This window comes from Cheilinus undulatus, linkage group 5, assembly GCF_018320785.1.
Source record: "Cheilinus undulatus linkage group 5, ASM1832078v1, whole genome shotgun sequence".
Lineage (NCBI taxonomy): Eukaryota > Metazoa > Chordata > Actinopteri > Labriformes > Labridae > Cheilinus > Cheilinus undulatus.
The window spans coordinates 16,430,066-16,456,374 of record NC_054869.1 but is presented as its reverse complement, the minus strand read 5'-3'; the positions used below and the strand labels follow the sequence as shown (position 1 = coordinate 16,456,374).

Sequence of the window (26,309 nt, the reverse complement as noted above, 5' to 3'; positions counted from 1 at the left end):
TTCACCCCCTTTAGAGCAGGGGTGTCAAACTCAGTCACAGAAGGGGCCGGATTCTGAACGAGGGTCTAAGCTAAGGGGCCTAACAGGGTCCACATTTAACCAAACTGTCATCCTCATTTTTCCCCAGTAATAAATTATAGGGAAAAATGAGCAATTATCATAAAAGATATTGAGATTTAAAAAGTCAAAATGATACATTAAGCCTCAAAATCTGAGATAAAAGTCAAACTTATTTGTTAAAAAGGTCAAAACACAAAATTAGATGTTAAAATAATGCTTTTAAAAGGCAAATATCTAAAAAGCACGTCACAATCATGTCTTCAAGGCAAAAATATGGCTTTAAATTGAAAATGGTGCAACTGAAGGGTCAAAATATGATATAAAGGTCAAAATAGTACATTGAAAAGGTCAAAATTTGAAATAAAAGGTGAAAATAATAAATTGACAAATTTAAAATATGAGATAAAAAAAGAAATTATACATTGAAAATGTCAAAATAGGCAATCAAGTCAAAAGTTCAAACAATAGATTGAAGTCATAATTGTACAATGCAAAATTAAAATTATGAAATGAAAACACAAATGAATTTGTGTTCCCACATTTATTTTTATCTATTTTTTTTCACTCTTTTTTCACATTTTTATGACTTAAGGATATTTCATATCAAGGTGAAGTTAACATTTTTATACTGGCGGAAACCAGCTGACCTCATAATTTAGGGCCAGTTATAATAGTAATATGACATGATTTTGCTGGCTGGGTGTAACTGTACCACGGGCAGGATTTGGGCCCCGGGCCGGGAGTTTGACACCCCTGCTTTAGAGCGACTGACTTAATTCAAAAGAGGTCCAGCCAACTGGTGCTAGTAGTCACACAGTGAATGTGTCCCAAGTGATTGTAATATAAGACATGAGTCTGGGGGATCCAGTCACTGGTTAATCAGTATTCTGGCTACCATTACACCATGAAGACAACAGAACACTCCAAGCAACTCAGACAAAGGGTCAATGATAAATTTAAGTCAGGGGATGGACACAAAAATTTTCAAGGTGCTGAACATTCCCACATTGACCATGATTTGATTTATAAAATCAGTAGGGGTGAAACATCCAAGGGGGTGTATGTATTTTATAAGCACTGTATTTTTGCAGGTACTGAAAATGTAAATATTTTATTTCTGCTTCTTAAAAGAGGAAAAAAAGGTGTTAACATTTTTATTGCTTATGGATGATTTTCTGAGGCTTTTCTTGTGAAACAGGAGCCTGCAAAGGAAGTCTTTTTCTGCAGCTGTTAAGACGTAAAATATTTTGCTTTCATATGAAGTAGAAGAGTTGAATTTGGGACTTAATCACTAATGCTTGTACTTAATGCTTTACAGTATAAAAGTAAATCATTTTGCACATGTGAAAATATAATAAGTATTCAGCTAAACAAGGAATAAAACTTTAAAGGAAACCTGCTATAAATACAATAAAATAAGTAGAATGGTATGAGAATCCCCCCATTTTACCTGAAATAATTACAAATTAGGATATTACAAACCACTTAATCATTATATGTATACTTGAAAAAAAATCAACGCCACAGGCCTAATTTTTTTTTATCATTTTAATCCACTGAAGTCAACACAGATAGGGTCAAATGCTGACAGGACCGATGATTTCCCCCCCAAAAAACCCTGATATCCTACAAAACATACAGACTGAGAGAGTATCACACCTGCTGGGAGAGGGGCAACAACAGTGCTCAACATCACAATCAATAACCATTACCAAGAAACTTCCCCGTATGTTTATCACTTCACATTATCGTCATACAAAACCTACACTTGACAAGGCAATGAGGAAGAAAGAATCCAGTATTTCACAGTTGAAACTGAAAACCTGTCTGTTTGGTGACTTTTACTTCCTCAAGTGTATCTCGTGTCGGGGCGGGTGCAGGGTTGGAGGGTAAGAGAAGAAAAACTGGATATCTGGTAGTTCATTCACAACACTAACACCGAGTACAGTGGACACATCATGAGCACGCTGTGACGGGTTTCATTAATATACCGAGAGATTTTTCATCAGGTCTCAAAGATCATGGTCTCACTTCTTTTCAAGAGCCTTCATAAATACAGTGTGCTATCAATATCTTACAGAACAGGCAGGCAAGTATTTCAGTTCAATGAAAACATACAGATATATCCATTACAAAGAAAAAGTTGCAAGCTTACATACATTTGTTTTTATGTTTGGATTGCTGCAGGTGCAAAACAAATTGTGTCAAAACTTGGTAAATGTGACATGATGGCTGTGGAGTTAGACATCATCTGCACATGTGCAGCAATGCTCATAGCACCGGGTGCAGAGAGGGTGTCGGCAAAACGCCCACCTAGCTTCTTCTTCGTCTGTTTTTTTGTAACAATATACACTTGTCAGATTAGTAGAAGCTTGTTGCCTTCACAGCCTCTTTAATGATATGAGAAAAAAACAAAATAATGAATGAAATGAAAGCTTTGTGTTTCTTTGACATTTTTCCGTGAAAGCTTTCTTCCATCATATTCAAAGCTAAGCTAAATGAGTGAAAATGAGAACCCTTAAAAGCATTTTTCCCTTTCAGCACTTTCCAACATGACTTGATCATGACAAAAACATAAAACATCAATCTTTAAAAAGTGCAACTACAACATAAAAAGGAAGACCGAGGTGAACTGTTCAGCTGCAGAAACTACCGACACAAAAAAAGATACTGCAAACTTCTGATAAATTGAGCTGTTCTGACAAGAGGAAACCATAAGTTCTGAAGTTTCATGAGTTTTTAGTAACATTTCTACATTTAAACAACAATCTTGTAGTGTAGCAGTGTTAAAACAAAGATTACTGAAGGTGGTACAGTAAAGGGACCACCAGCACATTCAAACTTATATCTGACAAATGAACAATGCGTTAAGAAAAATGGAGTCTCTCAAATGCCCGCTCATAAAACTTTCTGAGCAAAGAGGGCAAATAAACAGCTCATTCATATGCAGCGACAATTATACAAAAATGTAAACAAATCCATTTCATTAAAATAAAACTGGGCATAAACAGCAAAAAAAATCTGCTTCAATTCACATGATTCTTCCTTCAAAATGGAATATGGCAGGAAAGATGAAAAAAATGGAGCGAGGGTTTTTTCATGAGGTGACAAAGTGGTGGTGTGAGAGTAAGAATGGATGGAGGGAGTGCTTGTGGGGTGCAGGGGGAGTCAGAGGTGACCAGATGTGATGTAACAGCAGGAAAAGTGGCCTCTGGTCCCCAGTTGTCCTGCATCCCCCCAGCTCAGTTATCAAAAAGAGCTTAGCCCAGGCTGGTGATGTTGGCTTTTCCACCGGGGGGCGCCACGATGCGCTGAGTGGTGCGACGAGGAACGTTGTCATCAATTTGGGCTCCTGAAAATTAAGGTAAAATGTGACTTAGCTGTTTAGTTTTAAGGACAGATAAATTTCCAAGGGGAAACGTGTGCTCTCACTCACCAGACAGACTGAAGCCGGATTGGTGGAGGTTGCGCACCGGCTGGTGAGTGAACTGCTGCTGCTGCTGCTGCTGCTTAGCAGGGGAAGTCTTCACTGAGGAGACTGTGGACATCACCTTAGGAGTCACAGTCACCTCGCACACCGGGCCATCATACTGGCCCCGTGGGACTCCTCGCAGCTCTGTGAGCTAAAGATACAAATTAAGAACAATCAGTCTGGCTCAAAAACCACAATGTATTACAGAGACCCTCTGGTGGCACTGATTACATTTTTTTTAAATGTGCAGACACAAAATAGTAATGCATGCAAATGCAATTTTTATTTTTCTTTAAATGTCAGTACAAGGGCTCAATTCTAGATTTTGGCTCAGTTCCATTTCTAATTTTTACCCATTTTCAAGTGACCTGACTCCAGACAAACTGGTGCACATTTCCATGGTATGGGATATCATTCAACTATCCATAGTCTGTGTTTGGGAAGGGCAAACCTCTCCAAAAAATCTAGGAGGGTGATAGGATGAACCTGATCCTGATCCTCAGGTCACGTATGGGAGCATATGCTGGTTTGACACTAAGTCGCATCAACCATGGTCCTGTATTGCTTTGACCTACTGATGGCCATCCTCTAGGCCTGCACCACACCCATGCCCCATCTTTCCAGGTATCCTCCTAGCTGACCCCTCCCCAAAACACGCAACCACCCCGGGTCTGGACCAGCCCACCAGGTCCTGGAACTAGTATGTGGTAAGCTGGGTCAGGCCTGGGAAAGCATGCCAGGTGCCCATTAAAGTGCAGCTGCCATTCCTATATTTTCGGATTCATTTTTTTAAAATTGGGGAAAAAAAACGTCACACACTGTTAGACACTGAGTCCGATGCGGTGATAATTCAAAGAATGTGGCAAACTGTTTTCGTACTGTGAAGCAAAACAAAGCGTAAAGATGATTCTGTGGCTCTTTGACTCCCTAAAAACACACTGGATCCAGCCATCCAGACAGCGCTTCATACAGCACCAGGTCATGGATCATACGGTTGTGTCAAGTTGGAGAGACAGAGTATAACTTTTCAACTGAAAGTATTTCACGTTGCTTTGAGTACAAAATTTGGCACACTATCACGTATGTTCCATGGTTGATAAACCACACAATACACAGGTAAATTACAAAAAAACGAACCTGGTCAGAAAAAAATAATGACCTACTGTGGGCATGCACCGCCTGGGGAGTGAACTACATGAAATGAGCTCACCAGGTAGCCGCTATATTTGTTCACTATCAGTGGAGCGAGTTTATTAATAAAACTCATGCTCAAGCCAATCAGCGGAAGAGCACAAACATCTTTCAAACCAAGAAAAGCTGTCTGTGAAGTCCTTTGCTCTTAATTGAATAAAGAAATGCTATCCAGTTCTGGTAAAACTTCCTCTATAGTTACATCAGAGATCATTTCTAGTCAATACTCTTTATAGGCTCGCAGTACAACTGAACCCCATCAATTATTCCCGCATCTTTCTCATAAAATGACACTGATTGGCCAAGTTATTCTCAGACTGGACACAAATGTTTCAGAGTTGAGCATTAGATGGATCTGCCTGACAACAGACATGAAAAATGGCCAATCAACAGGCTTCACAAGGTTATTGTTCAAGTGCCCCTTTTACCACAAGTGATTTTTTTTAATGCTGGTTAAAAAAGGAGCACAATTTACTGAAACATTGAATTATGATACAAGATTGTTTTCATAATTTTCAATCTTTATTAATGAAGAAATCTACTACATTTATTCACTTTCTTTGATGCTTGAGCAGCCATCTCACTATGAATTTGCAAGGCATTCTGGGAGATTTCCCACAACACTCAGTATAGAGCATGCCAAAGTAAAAATCTGTTTTAAGAGTCATGTATCCCTTACATTCACCCTTCAATCACTTCTCTATTCCAATAACATTCAGGACATTCATACCTGTAGACATGATCACGCAAAAGTTAGGGGTAGATGGGAAACTCTCGATTAACCTCCCCACCTCAGCAGATGCCTCTGTGGGGCTATATGGTGGGGAAAGGGGGGAGGATTGGGACAGAGACTTCATCTATATATTTTTTCACCTAATCAAAGCCAGATGGCAGCAGAATTTTTCAAATCTGCATTTGTTGACAAACTATGGTGATTGCTCAACATCAGCCCAGAGCCATTACCAATCTAGTTAGAGCCTAGTGGCCTTGCTATCATCCTACTTACTTTATAAACACAAAATACACTTTCTCTTTTGCAGTATGTAAATATATCTTTGCTGGAAATGGCATACAATTTGGCCAACACCTTTTTAATAGCTTCCTGACAGCTAATAAACTCTTCTCAGAAACTTCCAGTTCCCTGGTGAGCCTGCGCCAGCTCTTCAGCTTACTAAACAGAGGAATCCTTATTCAATCTTAATAAATATGTGCTTCAGAAGCCACAGAAATAAACAGAAACTGGGCAACATGTTTTGCTTATAACTACACACCATATGGCACTACACTTTCCTAAATCACCTGCTGCCAGCTTCAACACTTAAATTAAAATAAAATCACTGGAATCAGACTGATTCTGTTGCTCCCTTTGCCTGTTTCACTTTTAATCAGAGAAAAGTTTCAGGTGTGCATCTTCATGCAATGAGGACTTACCCTGCTGCGAGCCTTTATCCTCTTGTACACGTGGTCAGAGAAAGGTTTACGGCTGATGTAGCGTCCACATCCCTCGGTGGTGTGCAGGCTGCCCTCCTCTAACACGATCTTACCCTGACTGATCACAACCACAGGACCTCCACGCACCTCTGTGCCCTCAAAGATGTTATACTCCACAGCCTGAGAGAAGCAGGAAAGAGGTCAGGAGGCATAGAAAACACAGGAATGCACTCCATACCATTTTAAAGCCATATTTTCACCAAGATTCTATGTTATCAAATATTAAAGGTTTTTAAATGTCTACTAACCAGGTTGTGGCTCTTGGCAGAGATGATCTTGGTGACATCCGGGTCCCACAGCACAAGATCAGCATCAGAGCCCACAGCGATGCGACCCTTACGAGGGAACAGGTTAAAGATCTTGGCTGCGTTTGTGCTCGTCACAGCCACAAACTGGTTCTCATCCATCTTACCAGTCACCTTTTGAAAAGGAAAAATAAATCCTTCAATAGTATCTTAAAGAAACACAAAGGATACTGTGTTTCATGATAGGAATTGTTGGAGTTGCTAAAAAAGTGGGTCATGTCAAACTCACAACACATTTGTCCCAGATTATTGACATCCTCTCCTCGGTGCCGTTGGTGCCCTCTGGGATTAGAGTGAAGTCATCTTTGCCTACTGCACGCTGAGAGGTGTTAAAAGTGCAGTGAGCACTACCAGTCACCTGCAAGTCTCCACTTAAAAGACAAAAAGGCAGAAAATTTGTAAGAATTTACATGCAAATATGATTTAAAAGGTAGTAAAAAAGCTCTATGATCCCATACTTTTCTATACCACGTGTTTTAAAACAGCACAATATCCCTTATAATAATGATTGTTTACATCAAAACTGCAGAAGCTTAAAAAACTGTATCAACTTCAAAAGAAAAGCGTGTTGGGGAGTAATGAATCCATCAAAAATCACTTCTGCAACTGTCTAGATTGCACAAATATATTGGCAATGTTTACATTTGCACAATTTTATACTGTGCAGAAGTTCCACTGCATTTCTGGAAATTAAAAATAAGAAATCACCCATCAATACTGGGCGCCTAGGACTTGCATTTTCATTGGCATGATTAATCCTGACGACACAAGCATTTATCTGCTCATAATAATATGCTATCTTAAAGTGCATATTTGTAAGTGTTACTGCAGTGGCCTTTCACAATAAATGTGCTAACAAAAAACACGAATAGCAGAGCAAAAATATTGCACGAAGCAGGATGTAGCTCATGTCAATTTATGTTCCAGCTATCTTTGGGTCCAAGCACAGGGCACGTACCATGACAACAGAGAGTTGAGGTAGTCGGGGGTGGTGGGATCAGGACTGAGCGGTGGAGAAGTGACAAAGGCTGCTGCCTTGGCCCAGTTCTTGCTCCAGTAATGAGTACCGTCTGTACCCAAGCTGGCAGATATTGGCTCTCCATAAACCACAGCACCTACAGGAGAACACAGGATGGTGTCAGAGCAAACAGTCAGACAGGCAAAGGTGAATATAGAAAGTTAAATCTGAGAGAAAGTTTAAAATAAGCTTGTCAAAACACCAAACTTTTAAACTTGGAAAAAAACACAAGTCTACAAAACAGAACGTGATATCTCAATTAACAGCCTGTAACAGCAAAAAGAGATTTTCCATGGCAAACAAATTGAAACAGCTTTCTGTTTTCTGTTTCCTACCTCTCGTACAAACACGAAATGATGTATCTTAGGGGTGTATGAGCTGTACAATAGCATTATGCAGCTCCAATATTTCTCCTGCCTTTTCTCTTTTGCCGTGTTTGACAAAAAAGGCGCACCCCGTGTGCTCGGACGGCACGGGTTCGAATCCGGCCGGAGGCCCTTTGCCGTATGTCTCTCCCCGCTCTCGTCCCTGTTTCCAACTCTATCCACTGTCCTCCTCTATCAAATAAAGGCACAAAACTGCCCAAAATAAACCTTTAAACAAAAAAAAAAAAAAAAAAAAAAGAAAAGTGGTTGATAAGCAGTATGGTGCTTTTTGAGACTTTTGCTAGTTGCCCATCTTTGTATGTTAATTGTTGATTCTTCCTTTTTTTCTTGATTCTACTGGTGACAAAACTCTGTGGGCTACACGGGGTGAGGATTCCTGGCAGACAGCATGCAACGTATTAGGACCAAATGTACAATTGGGGCGACTGTGGCTAAGTAGGAAGAGTCGGTTGTCTCTGTGTGACTGGGTAAGTGTGACCTGGGGTGTCAGATTAGAAAAGCTCTATACAAACTCAAGTCCATTACTCAACTCAAGTAAATTACATAGTATATACAAAATGTCAACAACTGTAGAAGGGTCCGTAGTAATTAATGAAAGGGAATATCATCATCTATTGAAGCAGGGGCAGATATGTTTGCATCAAAAAATAGATTCTCCAACTGCTTCTACACTAAGCTGAGACACCAGATAGACTGTTTCACATATCAGTGGCATGGAGTAAATTTCACATCCATCTGAGCAACCACCCATAGTCTGTGATTAGGAAGGGCAGAGCCTTTAAAGAAGATTCTCAGAGGGTGATGGGACAAACATGTCTATTCATTAGGAGCCAATCAGAGCAAAAAAAGATATGACGTCGGAGGCTGCACCGTCACATGATGCAAGCTCAACAGGCAGCCGTTCTCGTTCACCATCAGTGAAGCCATTACTTAACGACAGACCACAGACTGGTCCATTCCCTCTCAGACCAGGAGCGAGTGTTTTTACTTGCCTAATGACAGTCATGGAATCTGGTCAATCCACTTGCAAAGTTACTTGTTTACTGTAGTCCAGTTGAATATTCTTATCAAACTACAGTAGAGCCACAGCTCAACCTTATTATGCATGTAAACATACAGTGTGACATCGGTAGGGCCAGACCCCTCTGTGCCGTAAACACAATCAGTAAAATCTTAAAAGCTATTCCACAAATTACAAGAAGCCTCTGCAGGTGAGCTAAAAAAGGAGTTATTTGGTGTTTACATTTAGTTAAAGAGCTGGATATGATAATTTATTGATATTGGATTAATAGCTACAAAAGGAAAACTATTCTTCCTTGGGTGCACAAAGGTATATGTTTGCAGGCTGGGAAGAGAGGCAACAGACAACACTGCCAACACTTCCCTTTGATTAAAGGCTTAGAAACAATACTAAAATGGTATTTCATGTATTTGATTCACCACATTTCTGTCATTAATGCTCTCCACTTCTGTAAGTCTCTCACACTCAAAAATAATTTCTCCTGCTTAACTATGCAGGAAGCTAATTTACATTCAGTACAATGTTGAATTAAATGATATTAACTGTTGAAATTGCATGCTATCTTTCACAGTAGTAATACTTTTGACAACCACTGTTCAAATGTCTCTTCTTACCCTTTTTCCTGGCGAGGGCGATGACATCAGCAGCACTCTTGCTCATCACCTTGGTGATGTAGAGGGGACAGTTGGTCTGATTGGCTATGGTGATGGAGCGATTGACTGCCTCAGCCTCCACCTGCAGACGCACAAAGTCATAAGCAGCCTGGTTTCTATACCAGCTTATTGACATCTTACATTCTCATCTGTACTGTGTATTTGGGTTTTATATTCTTTAAATCTTAATCTTGTTTATCGCAAACAAAGTCTGAACTAAGAAGGAAGTGGTCTTGCAGTTTTTTGGTGTGAAAACCATGAACAATAAGATAGAATAAAGAAGTAAGTTGTACCAAACATTATCATTCCTATATATAAAAAGATACAGATTTTAAAATATGTACAAAGGGTGTGATGGAACATTGGTAGGATTGTACATTACCACATCATGTTCTCTGCAGTTATTAAGAAACCTGACTTTTGTCTCACCTCCTCAGGGCGACTGAGCACATGACCTTCAGGACCAGTAATCCCCAGCTCCAGGATACGTCTCTGCTCCTAAAAACACAGAGGAACACCAGAGTTTAAAATGGCAACAGCTGCTTACAGCTGAAACGTGACCTGTTTTATCTGTGGTTGTATTACCTCTAAGATGATGTCTCCATTCTCAGCATGCACCTGTGCAATGGCCCCAAGGTCTCTGATGACACTAAACACCTCATAGATCTAGAAGAAGACAAACCAGTCAGCTCTGGGGAGAGTTTCTTAACCCAAAGTCGTGTAACAGCCTTAGAAACTTGCTTTGATAGACAGCTCAGCGTAGCGTGCAGAGAAGCAGAGCATACCTGGGAGTCAGAAAGTTGGAAAACATCCTTATAAGCCAAATAGACCAGGAAAGAGTTGACACCTGAAGATAGAAAACTTATGAGAGAAAACAGCCAAAGGTGGAACAAAGAGTGCAAAAGAGGGGAAAAACCCAGAACGGAGGAGAAACATGAAATCAAAAAAGATAAAAATTGCAAAGCAAAAACATTCAGTTACTGCTTCATGGTCTATGAAAAGTGTTTTTACCCTAAGCATTCATTGAAAAACATTTTCACAAATAAAAAGGGCTTGTGTCCATATTTCACTTTTCTTGGTCAGAAAAGTGACCAAGAAAATCCTTCACCCTTCACTAGGGTGAAGGATGTTTTTGTTGAGAGAAAAAAAACTCGAATGGGTTTATTTCTAAAGTAACTTCTTTAAATCTTGACAACTGTTTTTGAATAACACAATAACATTAACAATTATGTTTACCTATCAGCTATGTTATATGTATTAAACAAAGAACTATTTCCAATTCATGGCGTAGTAGAAGAACATCTTATTACCAAACTGATCCTGACATTGTTTGAAAGGAGATGAGAAGCTGAAGAGAGTTGGTGTAAACCAATGTATCCATCCATCCATCTTCTTCGGCTTATCCGAGGTCGGGTCGCAGGGACAGCAGCCTAAGCAGGGAAGTCCAGACTTCCCTCTCCCCGGCCACTTTGTCCAGCTCTTCCCAGGGATCCCAGGGCGTTCCCAGACCAGCCGAGAGACATAGTCTCTCCAGCATGTCCTGGGTCTTCCCCGGGGCCTCCTCCCAGTGGGACCTGCCAGAAACACCTCACCAGGGAGGCGTCCAGGAGGCATCCAGACCATATGCCCGAGCCACCTCATCTGGCTGCTCTCGACGTGGAGGAGCAGCAGCTCTACTCCGAGTCCCTCCTGGATGGCCGTGCTTCTCACCCTATCTCTAAGAAATTCCCAGACACTCTGCGGAGGAAACTCATTTCGGCCGCCTGTATCCATGATCTTGTTCTTTCGGTCAAAACCCACAGTTCGTGACCTTCACTGCTGACGCTGCACCGATCCGGCTCTCCATCTCCCGCTCCAGTCTTCCCTCACTCGTGAACAAGACCCTGAGACAGGGCTCCAGACTAACTTTTTTTTTTACTAGGAGCACAGTGGCCCCTAACTTAAAATTTTAGGGGCACAAGCAGAAAATTTAGGGGCGCACACTGTCGACTTGCGAAATAAATAATGTCTCCTCTCGTTTTCACTGTATTACTGATGAATACACATTTTATGTTCCTGACTGGCATTGTGTTTGCTCAAAGTGTTGTGTTTTAATTGTGTAGTGCCAGTATTATCAGCAAATTTCTTGTTCCCCGCATGTTGTGGGTATCAGGGCTGCAGTTATCAGTTCTTTTTGTAATCAGGTACTCTACTGATTCTTCTGATGATTAATCGAGTACTCTAATAACAAATATTGCATTTTTTTAAATCAATCCCTTTTGCTTTTTTCAAGAGAAATAGTACCAAACAAATGATAAAATATGGCGGGTCCCTTAAATGGACTACTTGTATGTTAAAAATAGGTATTAAAAGGTTATTTAAACAAAATATCTAAAATAGTTCTGATGGCAATTTACATTTATTAAAGTTGAAAGGAAAGGAAGTTAAATAATTCCATTAGTTATGCCATAACTGAGGTTTAGGGATCATCTCCCAGGAAATTCTGGCTGCTAATTCTTTATTTCTTATATTGTAGTTTAATTTTATTTTTCATTTTGTCATTAAGGTAAAGAGACACTTACCTATTTTAACTTCCTCTACTTCGAGCATTAGTGTAATATTTCACGTTCTAGTAAGAAATAAATCTCCATTATCCACACAATGGTGTGTTGATTTCTGGAAGCTGGACTTTTACATTCCAGAAATTTGATCTATTTCTCCAATGGTGTTCACTTTTAATTTTTGCAACCACATTTTTGTTTGATCCACCGTGATTTTAACACCATATCTGGACCTGGGAACAGGTTTTAGGGTAAAGCTGCATCTGTGATCTGTTGAATCCTGACTGTATGAAGGTGAACTTTGACCTCTTTGCTCTCTCTGTCTCAGTCACTGTTAGTAGCAATAATGTTTCTATTTAACTAGCATCTAATCATCAAAATGTGGTCTTATGAAATGCTTCTGGGTGCCAAAGGATTTGAAAAAAATATGCTGAAACAAAGATGTGTGGGCGCTGAATTTAAATCGTTAATTAAATGCATGACATGTGCACGCAGAAGAGAGAGAGAGAGAGAGAGAGGGAGAAAGCACCTGAGCAAGGCTTGAATAATGAAGCGTGTCTCTCTTCAGGGAAGTTTATAAAATCCCCTGAAGTCTGCAGACATAAACTGACCACTGTCTCGTATGAGTGCGTGGTGCAGGCTGCTTGTAATCTCAGAGTTCTACACACTTTCACCCATTAAAGGCCCTTCAATCTCTGTAGGAAACTGTTTTTCTTTATTTAAACCTTTTTTACGATAAAACATCGCTACAACGTTAGCATAGTGCCGTATCTGCCTCAAGGTAGATCATATGCCTTCTTCTTTTGGAGTTAAAGTCGGTCGGCAAACCAGCTCTTAACAAGGCGCTGAGAAGTGTGACCCCCCTATAGTTGGAACACACCCTCCAGTCCCCTTCTTAAAGAGGGGAACCACCACCCCAGTCTGCCAGTTCAGGGGCACTGTCCCTGATGTCCACGCGATGTTGCAAAGGCATGTCAACCAAGACAGCCCCACAACATCCAGAGCCTTGAGGAACTCAGGGTGGATCTCATCCATCCCCCGGGCCCTGCCACCGAGGAGCTTTTTGACCAACTCGGCAGCCTTAGCCCCAGAGATAGGACAGCCCATAACCAAGCTCCAAGACTCTCCTTCTCATCGGAAGACGCACCATCCCCACCATACAAGGTGTTGACAGTGCACTGCTTACCCTTCTTGAGACACCGGATGGTGGACCAGAATTTTCTCGAAGCCGTACGGAACCAATGTGAACCAGTGTAAAAACAGGAATTTTTAAAAAGGGCTTTATAATGCAGAAATGTGTAATGACACAAAGGAATTAAAACTGTGTACGGTACGAAGCTTAATTTCCACCCATCACTTTGTATCTTACAAGACGTTTCAAACAATAGTGTGCAATTTCCACAAAAATGGATCATTCTCCTTTCCTCGTTGATATTAAAGAGACTTATTTTAAAACAATGGAAATCTACATATCCTCCATCCCTTAATCACTGGAAAAATGAATTGTCTTATTATTTGAATATGGAAAAGCTTATTGCCATTGAAAAAAACAAAGTGACTCAATTTGAGAACATATGGGGAAAAATAATACAAGTGCTGAACTCATAAAGTTATACATTTAACAAATAAGTAGTCTGTGTCTTACTAGTATAGCATTTCGGTACTCCCTGTGGGTGGATGAATTGTCTGTGCTGATGATGGAGTATTTATTTATTTATTTTTAGTTTATTTATTTATTTTTAGTGGGTTGAATCAATAGCAATGCCTGATATATGGAATATTTATATGAGTTGTTCAGAGAGATTAGTATATTAATTTGTTGGATTATAGGGATTATAGTGATTAAAGTTATGATAAAGGACATGAAAGGAGGAAGTTGAGCTTTTTTGTTTTTCATGTGGGTCTGTTGTATTTCTGTGTTGCATATTTACTTATTTTTGTGTAATGGTTTTGTTGGTTCTGTTTTTTGTTTGTGTGTTGTTTTGTTTTGTTTTTGTTTGTTTGTTTCCTTTCTTGTTTGGGTTGTTTTTATGATAATTATATATTTCTGTTGTCGTCTGTGTAATTTTTGTTGCTTGGAAAAGTAAATAAAATTATTTAAAAAAAAAACAAACTGTGTACTGCTTTAATACAGTACATTATAAAATGTTTTTAAATAAGGTGATAAAGAGGCATGACTCAGTAGGTCAATAGTGGCCTGCTAAAATATGCAATGCTAAAAGTAGGCTTTGGTATTATGTAGGGGTGGGTAAAAATATCGATTAATCGATGCATCGCAATATTTCCTCCTCTAATTCAATATCGATTCAGCAAATCCTCTGAATCAATTCACCTCCTGGCCAGTGGGGGTCGCTGTGCGTGTGATTTGTGTTGTATGGACGGAGGCCGCACTCGGCCAAACAACAACCAACCATAACCATGTTATGTGAGGTTTATCACAATTTCCAGGAGGACAGAAATAGTATTTAAGTTTACATGCACTTTACTTTTTCAGTGTTTATACAGGACTGTCATGTTTTTTACTTTTGTACTCCATATGCACAAATAAGTTATTATTGTGCAAATTTTTATTTTCAGATGTTTTATTGCTCAAAAATGTGAGGTGACATACCAAAAACGTTCACATGGGCATGAAAATAATTACTGAAAAATTGTCAACAGGTTATTTGTGTATTTCTACTTCTTACTGAATCGACACTGAAGTATTTAAATCAATATCAAATCGAATCGATATCGAATCGAATCACAACCTAAAGAATCTAAATCAAATTGAATCGTGAGGTTTTTAACAATACCCAGCCCTAGTATTATGTTTGTTTTTAATACATATATAAAAACTGGTGCTAAATCTATACTTTTTAAACAGTGTCGGTGCCTGAAACAATGCTTTTAAGAGATAAAAAGTGTGCTTAAGTTGGTAAGTGAATAAAATGCTATCTCAGTGTTGTTAATGATTCAGAGAATATCTCTAAAAATCCGAATAAAGCATATAAGTAAACAGTAAGGAAACAGGCGTAACTTCTTTATGCATGCGTTCAAACAAAATTCATATACTGGCCTTCAATGGCCTTTTATGTCTGCCTTGCTGTTGCTGTTTTTATGTATCTGCGTAGTTGTTAAGGGGTGTGACGAGACTCTTATCTCACAAGACAACAAGATCTGGGTCGATGAGACACGAGACGAGACGAGACTTTACACTTTTTAAAAAAAAATTTTGGACAAAAAAATACATGGGTGGACAATACGTCCTTTACACAACTGAAAGTCCTAATTGCCACACATTCAGTCTATTCAAAAATGTTTAAACTAACTCCTCTTGCACTGAACAGGCTATCAATGCTTCCAAATAGTTTTTCTTGTCTAACTTTGACTAAACTGTACATTTTAATGCTCTTCAGATCAAACCTTTCATTTTAACAGTTTATAAAATCTTAAATTTAATACACCTTTCACTCATCGCTAGAATTACAATAATTAGATCTAATATATATAATAACATATAAGAAAAGCATTTTGATTATTTTGAAAGTACTTTAAGCACTGTTCACAACAGACTGAAATATAAAAAGCTGCATCAGTACAATCAAACTATTTGTCATCCTCTTTAAGACATACGTTTTTAAAACACTCATAATAAATCTTTCTTTCAATAACACGTTTGCTGTAATTTAGAGAAATAGATTGTTTTATAGTTTTGTAGTCTTTTTTTTTGTTATTTGAGTTTTGACAGTGTTGGACACGACACACAGATGAGCGTGTGTGTTAATGTGTGTGCGTTGGTGTGTGTCTCTGCTCTGCCTACTGTCAGACAACAAACAGGGTGCGTTTAACTGGAGCTAGAACTTCTGTTTTTGGAGCTAACAATGGACTGTATGGCGCTCAAACAGAGATTGTTTTGCTAAGTTTACCGCTGCTGTATACAACGGCCCGTCACACTATTCATGTTAAGCTTCTGATTGATAATAGCACAGCCAACAGCTGATGGATGTGTGACTGACAGACGGTGAGAACAGAAGGACATGACGAAGCAGCGAATGAGTCAAAGTTTCAAAGTCACAGATACCAGCACCACGAGCGAGTCTGTGCGCATGCATGAACTAAATAAACACTTTATTCTCCTGATGGAGACCGCACAAGTTTCCAGCAGCAGCATTTCATCATTTCACACTGTTTGGTGAACTCATTATGCATAGGCAGATCATCTGTGGCCCTGAGTAGCGCACATGGAGGAGGGGGTGGTGGTGGTTGGAATGGTCATCTTAATGGATCACAGATCAGCTCCGTTTCTTAAGTACCTCTCTCACCAACAGTTTTAATGTGTCCAGGGCATCTTTGTAATATTTCATGACTTCCAGTTTGGTGTTGTTTTCTGTAAGGAGAGCTGCTGCTCCAAGTGTCTTCGCAGTATTAATCTCGCAGTAGATTTTTCCGTAACGAAAAATCTCGTGGCATTTTGATCTCGCAAGATCTCATTGCATGAGATCTTTGTCACACCCCTAGTGGTTGTTCATTTATGTCTACTGCCATTGTTAGTCTTTTATGTCCATTTTATTCTGACACACATGATATTGCTGTATCATGTGTGTCATTCCTTAAAAGCCTAACCAAGGACAAGGACTGCAATTTAGCCATGGCTATAATTCTTCTATACATTGCATCGGTTGCACTGTAATTCAATGCAGAAATTAGAGGTGGGAGAAAAAAATCAATACAGCAGAGTATTGCGATATTTTGTATTGACTTTTTTTTCCAAATTAATTGCTAATATGATCAATGATGATGGAAAATAAAATCAATTGTTTGGACAATTGTTTGTCCAGTGAGGTCGGCAGAGGCCACAGTCCTAGAGCAGGAGAAAGTTAGTACAACATTATGGCAGCTTCAGAGGAAGGACATTAGGAATGCAAGCAGGGCACAAATGAGATGGACATGATACATAAGGTTTGCAAGAAGTGCTACATGAAAATAAAATACTGCGGAAATATGACAAATATGAGGGCAAGACTAATGCTGAATCAGCTAAACAGTCAAAAAAGTGGTATAGATCGCTATATATGGTATTGCAATACTCACACTGTATTGTACAATGTAAAAAATCGCAACAAAATCGAATCATGACCCAAGTATCGTGATAACATCATATCGTGGGGCCACTAGTGATTCCCACCCCTAGCAGAAATGTTTATGTATTGTCCCTGATAAATAAATAAATAAATAATAAAAAGAGACAAACAATAAAGCAGTAATTTCTAAAGTGTTGGCCGCAGACCACTGGTGGACCCTAGAGGTACTGTAGGTGGGCCTTAAGAGGTCATTTCCAGTAACTAAAAATCATCAAAATCAACAATAAAGTTGAATACATTTTAACTTATCATGATATACTTGGTTACATGTCATTATTTTAGGACTAAGAAGTTTTAACTCGTGTCACTTTTTATCATTTATTTGTCTGATGTATACAACGGGTGTCACAGTCCAACTGGTGTTGGACTGACTGGTGTCACTGGTAAGCAATCTACTATGCTACTCTTTCCTGATTATAAAGATGTCTCTGTTTTTGTAAACATTAATGCTATTTGAGAAGAGTTTGCTGGGCCACAATGTACGTTTATGGAGATAAATATTACAAACAAAAATTTAAATGACTTTGCAGATGCCTGATCAAAACAAGGTACTTTCAGCTGGGAACGCGCTCCATGGTCATCTTACGGGGATAGAATAGGGCACATTCCCAGCTATAAGTATCTTGTGTTGTCATTGACAATAAGCTATCTTTTAATGAAAACACTGATGTAGTTTAGAAGTAAATCACAGCAGCATCTGTACTTCCTTCAGAAGCTCAAATGGTTTGGGGTGTGCAGTAAATTAATGCCTATGTTTTATAACTCCATGGTTGAATCTGTCCTGACCTTTGTCATAATCTCCTGGTTTGGTAGCCTCTCTTTAGGAGATAAAAATGAGTTAGAGCATATTGTTTAGGTTTCCAATAAAATTATTGGTATTAAATTGCCCGATCTGTCTTTAACTTTTCACAAGACGGTAAAATCTAAGGCTCAGATCATTATGCAGTGTCTTGATCATCCTCTCCATGCTGAATTTGAGCTCCTAATCTCTGGCAGGAGATTTAGATGACCAAAGGCCAAATACAACAGGATGAAAAATTGTTATCACCAAAATCATTAAAAAACTAAATTTTAAAAATTATAAAATACAAAGTACTTTATTTTAACTACAGATGTCTGGGAGGGTCTTTTAATGATGGTTCTATCTTCAGTTGTCCTTTAATTTATTGTTTTATTCATGCATTTCAGTGTTATGTCTAAATCTCTATGATTGTGTTTCTCATGTGTCATGTTTTTTTGCCTGGATGCAAAGCAAATTTCCTTTAAGCTGGGCATACACTGTGTAATTTGAAGCCAACTCTATGACAGTCGTGGCGGAACGTCAGCTCACACTGTGCCACTGAATGGCTTATGACGGGCTACCATTGCGCACGATTTATGTGTTTACACTATAATGTCTGATAGTCAGGCATGACCAGAGTGCTCACACTGTACGAGTGAAGTCAGGAAGGACTATGACAAAAATCAGCCAGGTTTCCTTTGAAGCAGTCTCACACACTGAGGTGACAGTCGCATCAAGTCATATCTTTTCTCTCTCCTACTATCTCTCTTTCTATCCCACACACAAACAGCATAGCCATCCATGTAAGCTGGAGGTCTGCAGGTAGGAATATTTCCCTTTAACATAGGGGGGTTGGGGGTAGTAGAAACTCATTCCTGCTGTTGTCAGGATGATTTAAGATGCTGCCTAGCAGTTTACAAAGGAAAAAATATCCCGAAATTGAGGATTCTGCTCGTGGCTCTTCTCTCACTGCGGGAGTGTCTGGAGTCGTACGACCAAAATATCCAACATGTCAGAAATCCACCCAACCAGTTGGGGGCAGCTGGTCGGGCCATACCCGGGCCCCTGCACAGCTACTAAGCATGATCTGACTGAAAGTCAGGGTGACTTCCTCACGAGTCGTACGACTCAAAAGTCATGGCTGAATCTGATCAAATTTGTAGTCACCCATCTTTAGGGGACAATAAAGCTGGAGTTGAAAATAAGTGGCAGTGGCCAATTAATTGTGCTTTGTGACCCTAAAAACACCTCATGAGAATGTTACCGTATGCGAAAGCAAAGCATTTCAGTGGAAATTCCCTGTTTATAAAGATATAAAGATAAAGATAAAGATAAATGTTTGAGCCTCATTTTATGGTTGTGCAAGGGTTCTGGTGGGCCCCAGAAGATTTTCAGGTCTCTGGGCTGCAGCGTAATGAAGTCTGGGAAAGGCTACAATAAAATAAATGTGTCAGACAGAGGAATTGTGTCCTTGGTAGGAACACACGAGCAGAGCAGAGCAGAGACATTGATCCAGACATCAAAACGATTAAAAGATGGTCATGCTCTGCTGAAATAAAATAAGGGCAAATAAACCACATAACCTATTTCCTGCCTTTCATTTGGACTGACGGGAGGTTGTAACGAGGTAGGGGGATACCAAAATAAAGTACGAAAAACTGTGTAGTAATTTGATACGGTAGACATCAGATGTGTTGGTATTAGATTTCAGTGATCCCTAGTTAAAATACATACAAGATATAGATAAAGATATAAAGTTTCACTTCAGCCTACACCTTTTTCAGCTAGTTAATTGATAATCAAATGTGTTTTTATTTGCTCCTGTGCAACATGGATAGCGTTTAGAATATTGTTTTTAGGCTTTCATTGATAGGCGCTTCTCTGTTTACAAGTGGATTGTTGTTTGCATTTTTGTTTTAATTATTTCTGCTACTACGACAGCATCTAAAAGTGTGAAGCAATTAAACCCATGACAAAATTCACCAAGAGCACAATGAAGCATATTGTATCATATCTAATTCTTCTATTTGTCATTTACAAAAATCTATCATTTTTTTCTTTGTGGTAAGAAATGACAATGAAGAGTGAAAAGAACACTTGATGCTTATGTAAGAGGCTACATTTTCACTATCAACATGAATCAGAGGATACTGTCTCTTGTACTTTAGATGATAAAGTTTAATATTGTCATGAGTCAACGCTCACTCTGACAGCACGCAGATTTCTTTGCATAGTTAGCATCCATTGAAAATAAAACAAAGTGAGTTGTTTCCTCATTGTTCAGAGAGATTTTATAGTGAGGAATGACTCAGGCTGGCTCTATAGTCCTGCTCTTTCTTTCTTTCTCAGCTCAGGATAGACAGACAGGGCAAAAACAAGCATATTTCTCCATGTCTTACAACCAAGGTGACAATCCCACTACATGATTGGTTGATGAAAAAAGACTAGCAACAATGGCACCACTGCCACTGTGACAAGTTCAAATATGTCAAATTGAAGGGCTCAAAGTAGAAGTACAAAAAGAAGACATGGTGTTTATTAAGGGGACACTTGCTGTGATTTTTTTTAGCTGGTCAACCTCATATGCACTCTCCTTGTTGGGGACATTTAAGAAGAAAAACTCTGGTGCCCAAGAACAAAACTACTGAGGACACAAGCCCTAAAGCAGTAATGTTTTGAAACAAAATCTGAATATACTGACTGCATACCATGATCCTTCACCAGTGTCTCCATCTCTTCCTGGGTGCCTTTGTTCCACTCGGTGAGGTCAATGTGAAGAGAGTAGTCACAGCAGGACTTACTGTCAGCCCACTCCCTCCACTGTTTGAAAGCTGCAACCAGGCCAACGCCAGGCTCCGGCACCACATGGTCAACTACAAAACACAAACACACTGGTTGGATTTCATTTGCACAAGCAAACAGCATGATTGAATCATACGCTTGATGGCACGCACATCTGCAGAGTTATAATCCCTGCAACAGGATTACTAAGCTTCTAAACACACGACTGATATGTAACACATACTGATCATCGTTGTCCCTCCAGCCAGGGCTGCCCTGGTGCCCTGGTAGAAGTCATCTGCTGCCACCATGCCCCGGTCGGGCATCTGGAAGCGAGTGTGCACATCAATGCCCCCCGGCATCACCATTCTCCCATGAGCCTCTATGATCTTAACTCCCCCAGGAACAATAAGGTTGTCTCCGATTTGCCTGAAGAAGACAAATGAAACATAGGACAGAAATAAATAAAGGACATGTCCAACTTAGGCAATCTAATCTAAATGCTAAAAGACATGCATGGTTTGTTTCGTCCACCAACACTGAGACATCAGTCCAATTAACCTTCAAATTCATACTTACTTAATGACTCCATCCTCCATGTAGATATCAGCCAAAAATGACTGATCATCGTTGACTATCTTTGCTCCTTTGATGAGGAGACGGTCACTCTGTAGGAGGAGACAGAGACGTTTATTTACCTAAAGCATGAAACCAACAAAATTCTAGCCAGCAGAGTAAAAGAGCAAAAAACCTTCCCTGTTAATCCCTGAGAGTCAATCTGGTGACTCAGCAGTAAATTTGACCTTTTTCATAGGCATCTACTTTTGTTGGAGACAAAATTAAGAGGGCAGAAGAGCTAAATGAGAGGAGAGATGGAAAAGGACTCAAAATAATTAAACCATGAGCAAACTAGCATAAAACGATCGTTTCTATTTTCACTTCTGTGTATTTGTTTGAGTTTTCATATTAAATAATATCTAACATCTATAGGCCATGTATGATAGAGAAACGGCAAGAATAAGATCACCACATTTTTTTTGCACCTGTCCAAATACACAGCTGTTTTGGAAAATAGATGGAGAATCATGCAGCAGATTTGTGGACTGCTGCAAAGGCACAGGCTGTAACAGAAGATAACTGGCTTGAAATCAAAATCATCCAAGAGGTTTATGAGAAGGGAGGACTAACTTTCCAGCTAGGATTGAGAAATGATTTTCAAGATAGACTACATAGAAACCACAGTGGTGTTTCTTTAATGTATTAGGGATGTGCCCTTTTAGTTGACTGAAAGATTAAACATCTTTACCCTTGTTATTTGGTCCCACAATTGTAAGTTGTCTAATCATTACTAAAAATTTTACATGTTGTCTTGCCAGTATAAATCAAATATAAACTGTAAAATTGTAAGTAGCCAACCACCGCTAGCCAGGCTGTAGCTTTAGTAATTAGGCTTTCTCTCTGATCTACTGCCCTGATGCAAACAAGCAAAGTAAACAGACAGCATCTCACAGCCCCATGCAGTTTAGCATTAAACCAGTAAATGAGAATAAAATTTGGTTTATGCTGTGTGAGGTTTGGCCAGAATCAAACTTGCAATTTAACCTGTGTCACGAACATAGCTGTACATATACTAGCCTTTACTCAAATGGTGTATACCTCTAGCGTAGTGCTTATCAACTGGTCCAGCCCCATTACCCACCAGTCTTTTTAGTGACAAATTGCGACCCAAATTTCCAAAAAAAAAAAAACCGTCAGCAACCCATGTAAAGTTAATGAAAAATGCTGCAGTTTGTATCTCGAGAACCGACTTGTTTTACACCCCCCTTTTCCATGATAATGTGTACATTTTTGCCATTTTTACAGATCTTGAGAAAGAGCTTGAGAAATTACTTCATTTTCATGGGAAAAGCAGCTTTCTAATTACAAGTGAAGGAGAGAAATGTGTTAAAATGTTGACAGAACATTTAAATTTACCCATTATCACAAAAAATAGAGTAAAATAAAACATATGGACACATGCCCACTCAACTTTAGTACTTCATAGACATTCTGACACTATTTTTTCCAGACATACTTTTGCGACACACAGAAAACTGCTCCGAACCCACTTTTGGCTCCCAACCAACCAGTTGAGAGCCACTGCGCTAGAGGGCACACCAGAGAGCTGAGGCTGTATACAACCACCTGATGTGGGATGCAAACTATGGCCACACTAATACCTAGAGAGGGCAATATGATTTTTATTCTGAGATCATTTAGCATAATAAACATCTGTGATCAACAGTAAAAATCAGTCAAACAAGAGAGTTTTTACTGGGCAGAGGACGTGACCTGTTGGACAGTCCATTCTGACATGATGGTCCAAGTGTTTTTGACAAGTGACAGTATTAACTGGAGACTTCCAGCTTACTGCATTTGTAAATGTTGTCATTACAGCAGTTGTTGAAAGTGTAACGTGTCCTCGTGAATGCCCTTTTCGAAAAGTTTTTCATGATAATGTCATGACACACTTAATGATCAGTTTATAAAATACATCTGTTCAGTTACTCATTAGTAAAAAACACAGTATGTAATCAGCCAGTCACATGGCATAAACCAATCGTCATGGTCAAGATGATCAGCTTAAATTCAAACCAAGCATTAGAATGCAGGAGAAAGGTGATTTAAGGGACTTTGAATGTGCCATGGTTGTTGTTGGTGTGGCAGGCAAGTTAAATATCAATATCGACCGACACGAAAATTTCTGCTGCATTTTAAAGCCGCTATGCATACACTGTATGGACAAACATATTTGGCCCCGCCTATTGATTATTGAATTAAGGTATTTCAATTAGACTTGTTGCCACAGGCATATTAAATAAAGCACCTAGCCATGCAGTCTCCATTATCAAACATTTGTAATACAAAATCTGTCTTTCTGAAGAGCTCAGTGACTGTGAGCTAGGCCTTCTCTTCCAATATCAGTGCCTAGCTCTACAGAATTATCGGGCACAAATTCCCAAAAAAAAACACTCCAAAATCTTCTGGAAAGCCTTCCAAGGAGAGCAGCAGCAGAAGAGGGGTCAACTTCATATTAAAGTACATGTATTTGAATACAGTGTCCTTACAGTCCCTGTTGGTCAGGCTTCCAAATATTTTGTTCGTGTAGTGTATATGTACTGTTCATATCAGCAGTATACATCGGCCTTAAATATTGGCAAAATGAACAACTGAATCATCAGTGAGGGTTGCTTAGGGTGCCACACACTGAAGGAGGCCCACCGTAAGCCCTGAACATTTTGTATGAAACCCCAAAAACTACAAGACTGTCTACTTCCCCGCTCCTCTCAGCTCAGCCTCTTGCTGCACAGGAAACACTTGGTGTTCTTCATAATAAAAAAAAGGGTGCATTTATCTGTATCGGTTAAGATGGGTTTGGAAATGTTGGCATATCAGATATAGTACATATTTAATATTGTGTATCCCTACTTTCTTCCCCATTCTGATGCCCAGCTTTAACTTCTTCTTGACCATGTCTTCATGTAATTGGCTGATTAGATATTTGCATTAATGAGTTTGTGAGCAGGTATACCAAAAGTGGTCAATGAATGTATATATAATAAAAAAACTAAATAAATAGTTTACACATGGACACACTTGACTGAAAGTCATCAGTTTTCAGGGTCACTTGCTGAGCCTCAGTGCAAAACACATAAAAGCCCACTTGGCTTTCACATGGAGGTTTTTGCAAACTCAACAGTTAGCCCTGACTGCAGATCGGGGTGGAGCTCAACGCCGCTTAACGTCGGCATTTCATTGGCTGAGCTGAGTTCGGGGGGGTAGAGCTCAACGCCATTCCATTGGCTGAGTTGGAGCCATAGGTTGGAGCTCAACGTTGTTAGCGGTCTTTAGAAAGATATTTACTGATTTGCAGTATTAAGAAAGTATTTACTGATTTGGAGTTCATGTAGATGAGTGGGATAGAAATTTAGGTGTTTTTTTAGCTGATTAGGAGGTTGTTTTTGTTTTTTGTTTTTTTTTTGTTGCAAGAGTAGGGGAGAGACAGAAACAAGGTTTCAGCTGTTTGTGGATGAGGGGAGGAACGAGGAAGACCGCTGGATATGGTCTGGAGTAGATGATTGTAGACAAGATGCTTTTTATGAAAGTCAGTCGTGATAGTAACAGTCGGCCTCCTTACTTTTAAGATTCGCGCAGCTCTAAACTCTCCTTATGAAAATTACAGGATGCTACGTTAAAGCATGTCAGAACTTATGTTAGATTGCGAGAACAGGGCTAAACCACAGGATGAATACACTCTTTAACCAACCAGTACAACTCATCACATATCATGTTAACACGTTTTTAAAAAAGAGCTGATGCTCTAATAAACTCTTCAGCAACAAGTGACCCACAGCTACCTATATGTCTGTGTAACCTGCAGAGAGGATCTCATGCAGTGTCTTTGGATCAAACCAACTACAGGGAGAGGGGTGGATGTTTTTGAGGTTTGGATATAAAGCACAAGTAGAGGACTTGCCTTGAAAAATATTAGAGATGACAGGACCATACTTAAAAACAGGGGGATAAGCAACAGGAATTACAAGTCGGGAGTTGAGCAGGAGACAGGGTAAAAAAGCGGTTGCAAAATGAAGTGAAGTTGTATATAACAAGACTGAACACGATTGGTTTATGGAACATTGAGATGGGTGGAGTCAAACGCCAAACGTTGAGCGCCCCCTGATCTACAGGCTGCAGCCAGGGGTTTCTCAAACTCAAAGCTTTCATGTGTTTTGCACTGACCAGAGGCTTTTGTCTAGCCACTCTACCATATGCCCTGATCGCCTGAGGGCTGTCCTTCTGGAACTTTGTCCCATCCCCGCACTGGATCTCTGGAGCTTGGTCAGACTGAGCATCGAGTACTGGGTCACCCCTCTTACTAAGGCCATTCTCCCCTGATTGCTCAGTGTGACTTGGTGACAAGCTCTTGGAAGTATCCTGGTTGTGCCAAACATCTTCCATTTGAGAGTAATGGAGGCCACTGCGCTCTTGGGAACCTTCAGTGCAGCAGAATCACTTCTGTAGCCTTCCCCAGATCTTTGCCTTGCAACAATCCTGTCTGAATTCTACAGACCTCATGTCTGGTTTTTGCTCTGGCATGTATTTCCAGCCCCAAGGCCTTCTATAGAGAAGTGTGTGCTTTTCCAAATTATGTCCAACCATTTTAATTTACCACAGATGGACTCCAGTCAAGAAAACATCTCAACTAAATTTCAAGTGTTTTTGCAAAGGGTCTGCATAGTTATGACAATGCAATATTTATTTATTTAGAAATGTAATTCTTTTTCTAAAATTCTGTTTTCAATTTGGGGTACTGGGTGTAGATTAATGAGAATAAAAATGATTTCTTCGACTGTGGCATCAGGCTGCAACATAATAAAATTGAACAAAGTGAAGGTCTGAGAACTTTCTGACTGCACTGACTGTATATCATTTTAAATGTGGACGACT

The 26,309-nt window shown here is 39.5% G+C and overlaps 1 protein-coding gene across 1 annotated transcript in view; it reads right to left on the bottom strand.

The window, feature by feature from the left end:
- Window positions 1-1,660: 1,660 nt before the first annotated feature.
- The window catches only part of dpysl2a (dihydropyrimidinase like 2a), a 29,287-nt gene continuing 4,638 nt past the window's right edge, over window positions 1,661-26,309 (bottom strand). The window contains exons 2-14 of the mRNA XM_041788606.1: window positions 21,402-21,490; window positions 21,067-21,251; window positions 20,750-20,914; window positions 10,383-10,444; window positions 10,183-10,263; window positions 10,027-10,095; window positions 9,559-9,679; window positions 7,478-7,634; window positions 6,749-6,890; window positions 6,463-6,633; window positions 6,155-6,334; window positions 3,497-3,683; window positions 1,661-3,412 (exon numbers count right to left, since the gene is read on the bottom strand). Of these exons, the coding sequence (XP_041644540.1) occupies window positions 3,321-3,412; window positions 3,497-3,683; window positions 6,155-6,334; window positions 6,463-6,633; window positions 6,749-6,890; window positions 7,478-7,634; window positions 9,559-9,679; window positions 10,027-10,095; window positions 10,183-10,263; window positions 10,383-10,444; window positions 20,750-20,914; window positions 21,067-21,251; window positions 21,402-21,490 (1,701 nt within the window). The 3' untranslated portion in view covers window positions 1,661-3,320. The remainder of the gene's footprint in view (window positions 3,413-3,496; window positions 3,684-6,154; window positions 6,335-6,462; window positions 6,634-6,748; window positions 6,891-7,477; window positions 7,635-9,558; window positions 9,680-10,026; window positions 10,096-10,182; window positions 10,264-10,382; window positions 10,445-20,749; window positions 20,915-21,066; window positions 21,252-21,401; window positions 21,491-26,309) is intronic.